Source organism: Hypomesus nipponensis, chromosome 5 (genome assembly GCF_054491055.1).
Source record: "Hypomesus nipponensis isolate SF chromosome 5, ASM5449105v1, whole genome shotgun sequence".
In the NCBI taxonomy this organism is placed as follows: Eukaryota; Metazoa; Chordata; class Actinopteri; order Osmeriformes; family Osmeridae; genus Hypomesus; species Hypomesus nipponensis.
This window is the reverse complement of record NC_140365.1, coordinates 3,739,376-3,754,806: the sequence shown is the minus strand read 5'-3', so window position 1 is coordinate 3,754,806 and position 15,431 is coordinate 3,739,376. Positions and strand designations below refer to the sequence as shown.

Below are 15,431 nucleotides of genomic sequence, written 5' to 3'. Positions count from 1 at the left end.
TACTGAAGTTATTTATGTATGTAGCCTCTACCCTCTTTGAAGCTTTAATAGAATTGATTGAAATGTCGTGTGTGTGTGTGTGGGGGGGGGGGGGGGGGGGGGGGTCACGGTCTGTGTTGCTCCGGTATCTGACATGTCGTGATCCTGAGAAGACAGGTGTGAACCTAAACAGAAACAGTAGCATTACCTAACAAAGCAGTCATTGATGGGTATAGTGGGTAATGCACCAATTCACACACATGCTAATTTTATGTATTTTTTCTCTCAAAGCCTACTGTTGTTTATTTATGTTTATTTATGTACACATTCAATATCAATGATAGCATTGGTGGATTCTTTCAACTTACCCTTTGAAAGTTACCACTGTGCCTTGCCTTAAAGCCTAGACAAAGCTGAATGAATTCAAAATAAATAATCATACATAAAAGGCAAACTTAATTATCATTTTCTCCAGGGTTGGGGATCTGCCAACTGTTTGTAGGCCAGGTGAAGACAACTGCAATTGACATTTTAAAGAGCTTAATGATTTACTTGGACGCCATCCGCTAATTTTTGACCACAAGGCTGTGTAGACAACAAAATGAAGACATGATTGAAATGGGGGAAGGGTTGAATAAGAGGGACTCCTAAGTGCTAAAACAGTTTTAAAAATAGGATGACAGAGAGGAAATGGTCAGCTGGACAGCATTTAGCCTTGAGAAAGCATGCCAATAAAACCAAATACCAAAATAGGCCAACTGACCCCATTTGAATGTGGAAAATACATACATTCGTTATACTTACACACATGTAACCGATGCATGCAAGTGCAAGAATGTGTGTGTCACGTGTTTTAGTTATTATTGGGCCATTGTGGACCGGGACACCTGCTATCACCAGTCATCATTGCACAACGTACAGATACCGTTGACTTTGAAAGTCCCTTTATTTTTAAACGATGGTAGGCTGTATATCAAAAAAACGATTGCCGAGACTTACGGTGCTTGGTCAGCTGTATTTCAAGTACAGCTTACTTTACTGAAGAAAACACAACACCGTTTAATACATTCAGTGGTCTTACGCCCCCTGGTGGCGTCTTGGTTAAAACGTAAAAACGACTCGTGATGACTGCGTGCAGTTTGTCCTTGAATACAAGGTCACACACTGTCCTGCTCAGTATAGGTGGTTGCCTAATTCAGATGTCATAGTTATTCTTCTCAAGTCATATTGAAGGTTTCTTTCTAAACGAAATTGTTATCTTTGTTGGTGTTTTTAGCTTTAGTTGATGTTGTTATAACATGAAATGACACTGTTTACTGTTGGGGTGAGGTGGAAAAGGATAAGGTGGAATTACACAAAACTCATGACCATCTTTGTGATCTGGGCTTGAAAACATGGAAATACTTTTCAATTCAGAATTACAGGTAACTTTGTTACATTAGATTGTGTTATATTTGTCAACTCAGCCAATTATAATCCAAAACTGTACATTAAAAATGATGAATTTTCACCAATAACAGGGCCATTCCTTTTAACCTATACCTTTTCACACTGGTAGACAGTCGCAGTACTTAAATTATCTTGTGTTGGCTTACTCCGTGGGTGTGGACCGATGTACCTTAACCTGACCTGTTAAAGGCTCAACATGTTTAGTTATGCCCACCATTGTTTCTGCCCTCATGGAGATGTATAAAAACCTGCCTCAGATCAGCTCCACAAACACACACCGGAATCTGCTAGTCATAGTGCTTCACGCTACCCTGAGGGAACATGGATCATGGCTTTGTCTCGGCTGTTCTGGTGCTTCTTCTGGGTCTCACACAACCTTCTCTGCAAGGAGAAGATGTGGCGGCGGGTAAGGTTTTTGCCAAAATGTTGTTTTGTTTGACAATCAAATGACTTCGTTTTCTGCCAGTGACATAAAAACATAGCATGTGCTTGGGCACCTTAAGTACCTAATTGTATCTTACACGTCTGCCTTTCCAGACGTCTCAACAATGATTATTGAGGCAAACAAAGGTAAATATAATATACACCTATTCCAACATACGCCAACTGAGTAATTTAAATCAAACTAACATATCACATCAAATTCTGATTCGTTCAACTTTCCAACCCAGGGATGAGCCATTTGTTGCTGGAAGGAGATGTAGCATTGCCAATGACTAGAAATGCTATGAAGTGCTTAAGCCAACAATGCAAATGGCCTAAATCTGCGTCTGGACTGGTTGAGGTGCCATACAAGATCAGCACTGTTTTTCGTATGTAAAAAAGCATTACTATTTACATTCAGCGACTTACAGTAAGTACAGGGACATTCTCCCCGAGGCAAGTAGGGTGAAGTGCTTTGCCCAAGGACACAACATCACTTGGCATGGCCGGGAATTGAACCAACAACCTTCTGATTAATAGCCTGACTCCCTACCCGCTCAGCCATCTGACCCCACTGTTTCCTGTTGCTTGGGATCAGTGTATGCTAAATTAATACAAATCTGCATACAACACAAAACTAGGCTCTGAAATGCACATCTCGGTAGATGCAATGTTATGCATCACCTAAACATGTTGTCTTCTTTACAGAGAGCAATGACGTAAACGCAATAAAAAAGGCCATGAATGGATTTACAACTCAAACTTGTATTCGCTTCGTCCCATATGCTGGCCAGCGGAACTACCTGGATATTCAGAGTAATGGCGGGTGAGTTCTAACCAACCTGTCCAGTAAGGGTAGGAGGGGTGTAGGTTTGCCTGGAATAAGTTAGTGGGGCATGAAAGAGTTGACTAATCATATGCAGTGATACAGATTTAAAAAATGAGGTGGACGAATAAGAATCTTCTAAATGTGATGTCTATCTCTTAATGCTGGGGACACACTATGCACACTGCCTCCTGTCTCATCCCTCCAATCTCCTGTCTCCTACCTCCTGCCAACTCCCTCCTCTCTCCTCCCTCCTGTCTCCTGGCTCTTGTTCCTCACAGATGCTGGTCCGCTCTGGGGAAGCAGCGAGGGGTTCAGCAGGTGTCCCTGGATACCGCCGGCTGCATCAGTAACGGTGTGATTCAGCATGAGCTTCTCCATGCTCTGGGTTTCTACCATGAGCATACCCGCAGCGACAGGGACCAGTACATCAAGGTCAACTTTGAGAACATAAGGCCAGGTGAGCACTCACTGCCACCATGTCAGAATCATGAAGAATCATGGCACAAACGCTTTACATTAAGGTTACATTAACTTCCATGTGACTGCATAGGAACACTTTTTTTTTTACTAAGGTTACATGCCCCTGGGGTGGATGAGGTCCGCCCGGAGTTCCTTAAGGCTCTGGATGTTGTAGGGCTGTCTTGGTTGACACGACTGGCACACCGGGGTGGTTCCCCTCTTTAAAAAGGGGGACCGGAGGGTGTGCTCCAACTTTAGGGGGATCACACTCCTCAGCCTCTCTGGGAAAGTCTATTCAGGGGTCCTGGATAGGAGCGTCCCTCAGATTGTTGAACCTTGGATTCAGGAGGAGCAATGTGGTTTTCGTCCTGGCCGTGCAACAGTGGACCAGCTCTATACCCTCCGCAGAGTCCTGGAGGGTACATGGGAGTTCGCCCAACCAGTGTACACGTTTGTGGATTTGGAAAAGGCGTTCGACCATGTCCCTCAGGGGCTCATGTGGGGGGTGCTCCAAGAGTACGGGGTACCGGATTCCCTGATCGGGGTTGTCCGGTCCCTGTACGACCGGTGCCAGAGTTTGGTCCGCATTGCCGGTAGTAAGTCGAACTTGTTTCCGGTGAGGGTTGGACTGGGCTGCCCTTTGTCACCGATTCTGTTCATTACTTATATGGACGGAACTTCTAGGCGCAGCCAGGGCATTGAGGGGTCCGCTTAGGTGACCTCAGGATCGGGTCGCTGCTTTTTGCAGATGATGTGGTCCGGATGGCTTCATCGGGCCGCGACCTTCAGCTCTCACTGGAGCGGTTGTGAACCGAATGTGAAGCGGCTGGGATGGGAATCAGCACCTCAAATCTGAGGCCATGGTTATCGACCGGAAAAGGGTGGAACGCCATCTTCGGGTCGGGGAGGAGATCCTGAACCAAGTGGAGGAGTTCAAGTATCTCGGGGTCTTGTTCACGAGTGAGGGAAGAATTGATTGCGAGATCGACAGGCGGATCGGTGCGGCGTCCGCAGTAATGCAGGCTCTGCATCGGTCCGTCGTGATGAATGAGCTGAGTCGAAAGGCGAAGCTCTCTATTTACCAGTCGATCTACGTTCCTACCCTCACCTATGGTCATGAACTATGGGTAGTGACCGAAAGAACAAGATCGCGAATACAAGCGGCCAAAATTATCTTTCTCCGCAGGGTGTCTGGGCTTTCCCTTAGAGATAGGGTGAGAAGCTCGGTCATCCGGGAGGGGCTCAGAGTAGAACCGCTGCTCCTCCGCGTCGAGAGGTGGCTCGGGCATATGATTAGGATGCCTCCTGGACGCCTCCCTGGTGAGGTGTTCTGGGCATGTCCCACTGGGAAGAGGCCCCGGGGAAGACCCAGGACACGCTGGAGGGACTATGTCTCTCGGCTGGCCTGGGAACGCCTCGGGGTCCCCCAGGAAGAGCTGGTAGAAGTGGCCGGGGAGAGGGAAGTCTGGGCCTCCTTGCTTAAGTTCCGCGACCCGACCCCTGCGACCCGAGCCCCAGACAAGCGATAGATAACTACGAAAACGGTTACATGAACTACCATGTAGCTATGTAACAGTACAATAACAAAGTTAGCAACCATGTAATCCACACTCCCTGTATCAAGTTTTACTGACTAAATGTCCTTGAATCATCCTTCCAGAGAATGCTAAGGATTTCGTGAAGCAAGATACTAATAACCTGAATACTCCGTATGACTACTCCTCAGTCATGCACTATGGAAAGTATGTACCTAATTCTATGCTTCAGTCATGCAATGCTGTAAACTCACGAGTTACGGTCTCTTGATTACACTGTTACAGCTCATTTATCAGATTATTTATCAGATTAACATAGAATTTATGCAGTTTTATGTATGTGAAGCCCACTGTGATATCGCTTGTAAAAAGGGTTTTGCAACAACAATTTGACTTGAATTTGATTAACACAGAATTGTTATTTGTTGTTCCTGTCCTCCATGGTAGATATGCCTTCTCTCGGGGAGGGGATACTATCACCCCCATCCCTGATTCCTCTGTGACCATTGGCCAGAGGTTGGGGATGGGAAGGATTGACATCGAAAGGGTTAACAAACTCTATGAATGCTGTGAGTCAAGTTAAATTATGTTATCCTACCCTGATCCATTAAAACGTTTTTTTTTTTCAAGTAGCCTCGGTAGTCCAATAAGTACATTCAGATTCCTCGATGTTGGTCATATTTGTGACGTACACCAAAACATACTCCACTGTGATTAAAGTGTCACTGACTCACTTTATGGAAATAACTGTACTGTGTTTTCTCATTGCAGAAGTGTGAAGAAGGATGACAAGACCCTAGAAGGTGTCTCTCAAAGGAGTCATAAGTCAAAGAAAATAGTTTAAGTGATGGTCCGTCATGCTAGTAGTACTTTACATTTCCTAGATTTACTGATTGTCTTAACTTTCTGAAAATAAAACTAGAGAAATTACTTTTTTTGTCTAGCATTTGTTTTCATTTGCAGAAATACATGCCTTGATATATTTTCACCAAAAAAGCTTATATTTCTTATAACAGTCAGCAGTGAACTAATGTGATTCTCAATCAAAACAGTTCAAAACTGAAGCATACACACAGAGCAAGCAGACCTACAAACTATGCCAACCTGGAGTTTGTAACATACACCGGGGTCTTTACACATTGGCAGGAACAAGACTTCTCATCTGATGGAGCCTGAAAGCTTCTCAGAAAGGCACACAGTTGGCATGGATGCATTGCATTAAAGTTCCCATGTCAGAGCATGAATATTAATACAAAATAAAATGTATAATGATCCCAACATGATGAGTGATCATAAAAATCTATTCCATGACATTTTACATGCAAAGTTAATTTGATTTCAGTTGCAGGTATTTAATTCATCGACATCTCTGAAACAGACAGGTCAAACACGATCTGTCAAGATGTCGCACTTGCAACTCCCGGATCTGTGAACCCTTTAGATTCTTCTGGAGTTGTGCCTTTGTAGCATGTGTAACGAGCAATGAACCCCTGAACGAACCTTGATTTCCGATTTTTATCCGGACCACGGAGCTCGCCTAGAGGATGTGCTGCTACAAGTGTAGTCCCTGACTGTTAATTGATATTAAGGTGATTCAACCATAAGTTTAAGTCTTTGGCTTCCTCCAGCTATTAAGGCCTTGGTGGAGCAGGTGGTGGATTTGAAGGAGGATTTATGTCCCCGTTTGTTTCTTTCTTCCCTGGGTCGGAAGGGCTGGTCTTCGGGCTCTTCTGTGGAAGTGGTCTTCTATGGCGTCTTCTCTTGATCTTCCGAGGGACAGAACCAGGCTGCGCTGGATCCAGCAGGGGATCCAAGTGCAGCTTTCCGCTCAAAGCATCCGAAGACTCGTCGATGAAGGCCAGGTTCTCTCCAAAGTAATCCAGAGGCTGGCAGTAAAGTTGGTCGGGGAAAAAGTCTTTATCAAGATCTTGACTTTTCCCCTCAGGCACGCGCTCGGTCTGAGTGACCTCTGACCCCGTCCTGGAGCCCGATTCAGACTCGTTGGAGGAGTAGGAGTACGAGCAGGACGAGGACCCCGATTCTGATGGGCTCGGGGGCAGCTTGTCGTTCTCCATGGCCGTGCCCCCCTCCCCGGGGGCGCCTGTGATGGACACGCTCTGACCGCCCCCGTGGCTGCGATTGCGGCCGCCATGGCGACGCTTCCTCCTGCGCCCCTTGAAGGGGTCGTCTAGTTTTCCCGGGATGCGGAAGTCGACAGACATGTTCTGGATGTTCTGGGTCCAGTCGGTGGCATGAGCGCGCAGCTCCTCCATCTGGGGGTTAGAAACGGGGCGGGGCCGGGGATGGGCAGGTGAGGGGGGGAGGGGTAGTTACAGACAGAGGGGGGGCATGAGGGGGAGGTAGAGCCGGAAGGGGGGCAGGAGAGAGGGGATGGTGCCATTAGAGAGAGGAAAAAAAGGGCAGGAGAGGAGAGAGGGGACGTGAGGTGGTTAGAGAGGGGGAAGATGAGACGAGAGGGAGAGGAGGGAGAGGAGGGAGAGGAGGGAGAGGAGGGAGAGGAGGGAGGGAGGGGAAGGAGGACAGAAAGAGAAGGCAGGAGAGGGGTGATGCCATCCCCTCATTCTTACCTCAGCCCTGGTCTTCTTGATCACCACTCGGATCCAGTTCCCAATCATGGTCAGAACCGAAACAAAGTAGGCCAGACCAAGAAGGATCCAGAACCAAACCAGAGGCTTGTACCAGTGGTCACTCCCCCTGTCTCCACTGTCACCTGAACACAGGGAGAGGAGATGTGGTTTGCATACAGCAGGGCTGACACTGACAAGCTGGGTGGGAACACTGAGAAGCAGGTTCTGTTTAAACGACTGAAAGACAAACATGTTCATCGGGAGGTCACTCATTCATTCCAGTGAGCATTTAGTTCTAAACCAAAGTGACAAAACAGTCATACATTACTTAAATACAGTAAGACAACATAGGGGTCATAATTGAATATCATTACTATTGCATCAAATAATAAAATACAATACAAAAATGTTATGACATCTATTAATTCACAGGCCTACTGTGGTCAAACAAGAAACTATGATTTGATTCTGCAGCTAACTCTGAGATCATAAGATGTGCAGAAACATAATTCCACTACTAGAAGAAAACACTAGAAGGTGCTGAAACCTCACAGATGTCCCTGTTACGTTTTCTACACAGTCTTCTATCAATTATTATAAGTGTCAATAAAACATTTTATGAAATAAAAATCACATAAAATTGCATTTTGACTGCATATTGTATCAAGCGTGGAATCAAAACGTAATAACAATGGATAACAGATATTGAGAAACCGATATTGTCTCAGGGCCGGGGGTGCCGTATAGGGGGGAAAAGTTAGGCCCCGCTCAGGGCGATGGTAAACATACCTGCCACATAGTCTCCGAAGCCCACCGTAGTCAAGGTGATGACCACAAAGTAGGCGGACTCCAGGAAAGACCACTTCTCAACTTCCTTAAACACCATGATCGGCACGGCAACAAAGAGTACGCACCCCAACAGGATGGACAAGACGGCTGAGATGACCCTTACAATCGTAGGGCTCACCTTCCATCTCTGGGAAACAGGGAGGAACACAAGATGGGACTTATAGAAGTGGACAGGTGGAGGTAGACGGACAGAGAGAGAGATGTTTATGTTTTATTTGTTGAACAGAAGCTTTTAACCAAAGACACATTCAAAAAGAGTGGATAGAAATATCGGAAGTGGTTCTATTGGATATGGTTCTAACAGTGTTCAAATAAGTGACAGAGTCAAGGAAGGGTCTCTGTTTGTCAGGCACGGTGAAAGATTATCACATTTTCAGCCACCAAGCACTGTGCTACAATAACAACATCTCAATTATAGTGCAACAGCAACATGTAAACTATCATTAACTAACATCACATGGTAAAACGCAGAAAAACATCAGAGACAGACAGCAAATCCAGCACCAGCTACAACAGTAAGAGGTCTGACCAGGAAGAGAGTCTCTATTTTGAGCACAGCTTTGCTGAGCCCTGTCCCCAGGTGGTCTCCAACGCCGGCCAGCAGGAAGCCGAAGAGGGGGATCCCCACCAGGGCGTAGAAGATGCAGAACAGCTGCCCGCCTTCTGTCTTTGGGGAGATGTTCCCAAAACCTGCCGCAAGAAATTAAAAAAATGACTGATTTTTTTCAGGGGGGGGGGGGGGGGTTAATGTTACTCTCACAAGATGGACCTGTAGATCCTTCCTGGTGTTAAATGAAGACTATGAACTGTGCTGTGTGAGGACAGTGGGATGTCAAGCATACTTCACATGACAGACGACAAACTAGGAGAGCAGGACTGAGAAAGAAAGCTTTGATAATATTGATTACATTTGGATGGAAACTGTAGGAATTGAGGCGGAATGCTGGTAAGATATTATGCTGTAGTCTGGTTGGATGCAGGGAAACATTCTGGACACACACCGATGGTGGTGATGATGGTACCAGAGAAGAAGAAGGCGCTGGCCAGATCCCATTGGCTGCTGAAGGAAGTCTCATTGGCGCTAGGATCCACGCCTGCACCAATCGCATCGGCCACTTCCTGAAGGGGAGACAGAGAGAAAAGAAACACACAAGTGTTTGGTGGCTCTGAGACAGTTAATCTTCGCCCCCCTGTGTGACCTCTTATCATGTTGTGTGTGTGCGTATAGTGCAGGTGTAGGTACATAAACCATGGATTGTAGGCCTCTGCATGGGTAACCAAGGCGACCAGGTTGTTCCCCTGGCGTAGCCAGGTCACCCGAGTGTTCCACAGGTGAGGCCAGGTGAGCGTACCTCTATGAGGGCCTGCAGGACATCGGGGCTGACGCAGGTGTAGTTCTCCAGGAAGGCGCGTCGCGTGTCGTGCAGCTGCATGTGCTGGCCCTCCTCGCGGGGGAGTTCCAGGGTGCGGAACACCACGGCCCCCAAGATCAGGTAGAGCAACACCCCGGTCAGGATGCCCAGGAGGGTGGAGCAGCGCATGGCTGACCTTCCGCTCAGGGACGGAACTGGAGCTGCAGGCCTCCTCCCCCCACTCTCAGAGCGCCCACGCTCAGGACCCCAGCTGTGGAGGCAGCAGCGTGGTCATCAGGCAGCCTGGGTGAAACGTTGACCTTTAACTGCAACGATTACTGTTCAGGGCCAGGGTGAGCGCCCAGGGCCACCTCCACCCAAACACTGACTGACACAAACAAATTTGTTTTTCTGCCCCCCATCCCCCAACCACAGCTCCTGTGAGAGGATTTCCTGGCTACACCACTGACCACCACTTCAGTTTATTTCTGTGACGTTTACCTCTGTCTCTCTCTCCCTTCTTCCCCTCTACTCCTCCTCCAAGCCCTCTTCTCTTGGTGGCTGAGTATGGAGTCTCTGGACCCGTAGCTACGAGGCAGCCCCTCCTCGCCGTCTGAAGGGGGCGACACTGAGCAGGAGAGCAGAGGGAGGTGGACAAGAAGAAGAAAGCGGTTTTCCATCAGGAAGGAGATCGGAGCATTGTCTGAGCATGTTCGTGAACATATCATCTTTTTATGTGTACACGAAAACACTGACCACACTGTTTGTAAACACTGGATTATGTGTGGGATCAATCTCTCAATGGATAAGATCCAAGAGATCCAAGTGTGACTTCTTGTCTGTGGCAGGGAAGGGTTGCTCAGAGAGCCTGGGGTGTGGAACATGGAAAACAGCTGGTGTATTGACAGGTCTTATGGAAACCACTCTGTTTTAGACCAAACGATTCCTCTGCCAAAGCAGAAGGGAAAAAAGAGAGGTAATGCCTATGGTGGACATAGAAAATAAAAAAATTCTACAACCACATTTATGTGTGTTTGTGTGTGTCTGTGCATATGAGTTACCTGTCTTAAAGCATGTTATTTCACAGTGTGCCCAGTCTTCCTACAAGATACTCTGCAGTATTTGCAGGCTGTGTTAAGAACTAATGGCCCATACATTTGGTTCCACGACAGAACTGAATTACGTTTTCAGTGGGAAGGTTTTTCTCCCAGCCACCAACGTGTGAGTAATTAGGTAATCCAGTCATTGATACAGGCACATATTTCAAGTTGAAGCATTAAAAGCCCCTGGGACACAATCAATGGCTCTACAGTCAATCAATGAACCTGTTATTGATATGTCTGTAATGTATTGCTTCCGTCTGTGATTTTGTATAAAGCACTTTGAACTTGCACTGGAATGATATTGGTTGGGTCTATGTGCCTCTTTGCCAGTGTAACTTTCGCCTGAACAGTCTGTCAGTCAGCAGATCCTCTGGCCTTGGTTCAGACTGAGACCAATAAACTGTCACACAGCCGGACTGAAGTACACCCTCCCAAGCGACCCTGAGACCATCCCAGGATACGTCAATTGAATGACTCAAATACTTGCATCACGCAATGGCACACATTCTAATGTGCCAGACTCAGCACACACATAAAAAAAAAAAAATCCTGTTTTACATGTTCGTTTACACACAGACTAATGCTTCTTACTATACATACTGTATAAATTTCAACATGCACGTTTTTAGTTGAGGCGTGGTGAATGCTGCATATCCAACGGTGTACAGCACAAAATACAACAGACAAATCTGACACGACATGAAACCAGTGTTAATATCCACAGTGGACACATTCTACAAGAATCTGCTGCATCCAATAACCATAACAATGTATTAATCCAATTTTATAGCATATAGTAGCTCCCTGCTGACTCTTGAGAAGCACACTGCTTGAGGCTGAATAAAAACACTTCTAAAGCACTATGAAAGCAGATTGAAAGCAGGATGATAGCAGAATGAAAGCAGGATGATAGCGGGATGATAGCAGGATGATAGCAGGATGATAGCGGGATGATAGCGGACACATCCAGGGAGGTGTCTTACCTCAAAATTAAGGATCCTATGATCGGCTGCTGTGTGGAGAGTTTGGCTCTAAAACTCAGACAGATGCTGGGTTAACCGGTGTGCGTGTGTGTGTGTCTGAGCGTGAGGGGTAGAGGCTGTTACTGAATGCCAAAGAAGCCTAAAGATCCTCCATCAAACTGGCTCACAGGCAGAAAGAGGTGGAGAGAGAGAGAGAAAGAGAGAGGGGAGGGAGAGAAATGTATGTGTCAGAGAGAGAACGAGATAGAGAGAAAGCAACAGAGAGAGAGCAACAGAGAGAGATGGGGAGAGAGAGAGAGTGAAAGAGAGAGAGAGAAATAAAGAGAGATGAGGGAGAGAAATGTATGTGTCAGAGATAAGGAACCAGATGCGAAGGGAGGGGTCAATGCAGATACTTTCAGCTGAAACGAGCTTGCCTCTTTATTTTCTGTTCCAAGTATTTGTTGCATTTAACAACTTTGTTGCATTTTAAACTGGAGCACACAGAAAAAGAGTAAGGATGGATGATATTGGAACGTTCCTTTCATTGTGTCTTCAGGGTTCTTAAACACGGTTTCAGCGCCGAATCTACATGCCCAAGGTTCAGACCTTTATGAATCATTTATTTAATTGGTGCCCTGGTCCAAATATTAATTATTATTAAAACTGTTATGATTTACATCTGTGGTTGCACCTTGTTAAACTCAGAAGCTGGTTACAGGCCTACACGCTTAATCCTCGATACACAGTGATGCAGATTTTTTGTACACAAGCTTGTGTCTCAGTGAGGAAGAGGTTGCTCCATGTGCCCCTTGAAGAACACATATAGATCTAGGAATGCACTTTGTGTAACCTCTGGAGAGCGAGGAAGTAGATAATAGTCCTCCAAACTTAGTTATGACCGCATCACCTGTGTGCCGTTTCCCCTGTGCATCATTTGTGGAATGTGTACTGTTTAAGGGCATGTTTTGGTGGTTACTATATCTGTGGTGTAGAGTTAATGTATACAATTGCTATTTGAGAGACGTGTCTAGCTCAAAATCGCTTCTGATTTGTTCTCTTGGCATTAAATTTCTCAATATTTGTGGTTACTTTACATTGACTTTGATATCGGCAGTTAAATCACTTCCTCTCCTGTTCTCCTAATCTCCTCCCCAGGCAGGCAGGACCAGAGAAAGATCTTCTGTTGGTCTGATGGTGTAACTCTGCAGCTCCTGCAGGAGTCTGATGTGTGCCTTGCCTCTCTCTCTCCTCCCACCTGGGCGAGTGCCAGTCTGTTTATCCTTACAGACCACTAAAATGGAGGTCGAAATAGATTGGGGGGGATGTAGAAATGAAGTGAAATGTAGGTGCATGTTCGGGCAATCCTTCTCTACGGACGTCGCTTTGGGTTTTATTGAACGCGTTTTGGAGCGCAGCAGCACTCGTAATAAAAGTTACATGATACATGATTGATAAACTTAGTGTGTCAAAATGGCATCTCCACTGAAAAAAAAAGAAGAAGAGCCACACATGTAACTGGATTTTAGATGCATAAACAGTGATATATTATTCATGAGAAACTCATACTGTTATGCTGAGAAAGCAAAAACCAAGAATACCTTTGAAAAGCACTCAGACAACCGTTGACACAGTTAGATGTCTGTGGATAACACTGGGGCGCTGAGGAGAGGAGAAGCCGCTCGGAGAACCAGAATAAGCCTGGACACTCTCCTCCAAAGACCTGAGAGACCGTCTTTGTCAGAAGATCTTGCTCCCCCAAGATTAAAAAGCTCCGCATGCAATTAACTTACGTAGCTTGATGCTGCAAGTCTGGGCAGACTTCCCTTGCCTGTCAGGTGGTATGATTTATCACAGTCTACTACTCAGTTTAACAAGGCCTTGACAGGAAAACAAAAACGTTTCCATCTCTCTTTCTCTCCCTGGCCAGCTCAGCTTCCCGGGCAAGGATCCATGTGCATCCTATCACTTCATCAATGTACAGTTATTTAATTAATTCATGAATTGTATTGCGAAGAAACATCAATAGTTATTGCTTTGTCATCGGCTGTGAGTCACTCATCAACATGAACGGGGATCTAAAGTTGTAAGTTTACTTTCGATTTGCGGTAATCTCGTGGAGAACTTTTTGCATCTGACTGGAATTCAAAAGGAGCCGAGGATAATATGGGACATATTGGATTTTGATAAATAAATCCACCAAATTAAATTCTTAGGTACACTTAGCTCCATCAATTCAATCTCTGTGAGAGCCTGCTGCCTCCCTTTGGGCACAAAATCTGAACTGAATCCAAATGCTATGAAACAGGAGTCGTATTGCTTGGACTCAGTAAATCAAGCCACAGTCTGAGCAGTGAGTTAGAACTACACATGAGATTTACAGCACCTTGAAGTAAACACAAGTGAGGAACTGTTTACTCAGAGAAATAGACAAGAATGTGGAATCATCTATAGTGGGCTCACAATGTCATCAGAAAACAGACTCTCTGTGAGAGTTGAAAATGTGAATATTAAAAGGATGAAAGACTGACAGAGAGGCAAGTGTAAAAACAAGTCATTGTTCATTAGTGACCCTCAAGACAAAAAATGATGCCTCCACTTGAATAATATTAAGCCATGCTTGTGCAAACAAATACGTTCTGCAGAATGTTAGAAAATACTTTCTAATTTTGAAATGTTACACAAAAGGAACAACAGTCTTATCAATCTTAACAACTTTTTATCACATTAACTGTATTACATCAAGTCCAAGTTGAGAGTCAAAGTTCATGTCTGTGATGTCATCATCATCAACTACAGACATGACACATGTAAAAACAATTTTGAGGAAAAGTTTGAGTTCTTACTTCTGATCCCCCAGAGATGATCACAACCCGGATTCCAAATGCCCTCCTCTGCGTTGAGTTAGGATATCTCCTTTCAGCAGTTTGTAAGAACTAGGAGAACTGAGGCTCATGGAAAGGAGACTGAAAGAACAGAACCTGATACGATACAGAGACAGGAGAGAGAAGTGATGAGCGGGAAGAGATGAAACGCATGGAGAGGGCCCTGGAAGCAAGGAAAAGGACAGGACTGAAACATCTACAGAGAACTGATTGAATGAGTTGCATGTTTACCAGCAATTACATGAGCAAAAGAAGGGGTGGAGAATGGGGTGGAAAAGGGGTGGAGAAGGGGTGGAGAAGGGGTGGTGGGGAGGAAATAAAAAACAAGGAAAGAGAGGGGAGTGAAACTAAGATGAGGTGGATGAAGATCTGCATCCCGAGCACATTAGGGCCTTCTTCCTCTAAACCTCTTTTCTGTAATTTCTGATGATGCATGAGCTTCTCAGCCGATGAAATTGATTATTTTGTAGACGTCGGCAATTTTGACCCATTTAGTTGAAGGAGAGCTTGCAAAAAACAAAGAAAACACAATGAAAAAAACTAAAAAACAAGAAGCATTTGGTGTGAATCCTCTGGATTTCTAGTATGAATTCCTGTTGCTGTGTTTTGTATGGCATGAGATCACCGACACAAAATTATAATAAAACTTAATACCGTTATTGTAATTATTACTGAGATTTCAGAGATGATTTCAGGTCATTCTAAACAATTAATATTTAAATTATAATTGTTGACTTACCACAAAGAGACATGGCAGGAAATCAACCAGACCACAGACATCAAGACACCTGACAACATCCAGCACACACTTACACCTTGAATCGATTCACAAAAACTTCCTTTCCACATTAATTTAATAACAGCTGGTCTGGAAAAGCTTTTAAAGAAAGAGAGGGAGCTGACCTGACAGCACCAAGATACAAAATGTGTTTGAGTTGTACTGTAATCTAGGGTGTTCAATATACAGACATATTTTAAAACATAAAACTTTATTTCTCTGGAAGAGTTATGACTAGAT

The 15,431-nt window shown here is 45.2% G+C and overlaps 2 protein-coding genes across 2 annotated transcripts; one reads left to right on the top strand and one right to left on the bottom strand.

Annotated features, from left to right (window-relative positions):
- The first annotated feature begins 1,165 nt into the window (after positions 1-1,165).
- LOC146287862 (hatching enzyme 1.2-like) lies at positions 1,166-5,602 on the top strand. Its single transcript, XM_084698855.1, has 8 exons — positions 1,166-1,834; positions 1,966-1,998; positions 2,100-2,240; positions 2,560-2,677; positions 2,959-3,137; positions 4,800-4,881; positions 5,122-5,243; positions 5,446-5,602. Coding segments are annotated over exons 1-8 (762 nt in total). The 5' UTR covers positions 1,166-1,749; the 3' UTR covers positions 5,448-5,602.
- Positions 5,603-6,305: 703 nt separating this feature from the next.
- Positions 6,306-9,652, bottom strand: kcnk4b (potassium channel, subfamily K, member 4b). Its single transcript, XM_084698387.1, has 6 exons — positions 9,464-9,652; positions 9,113-9,230; positions 8,641-8,801; positions 8,052-8,238; positions 7,263-7,405; positions 6,306-6,947 (listed from the first exon to the last, which is right to left on the bottom strand). The coding sequence occupies exons 1-6, from the start codon at positions 9,650-9,652 to the stop codon at positions 6,306-6,308; spliced, it is 1,440 nt and encodes a 479-aa protein (XP_084554513.1).
- Between the last annotated feature and the right edge of the window lie 5,779 nt (positions 9,653-15,431).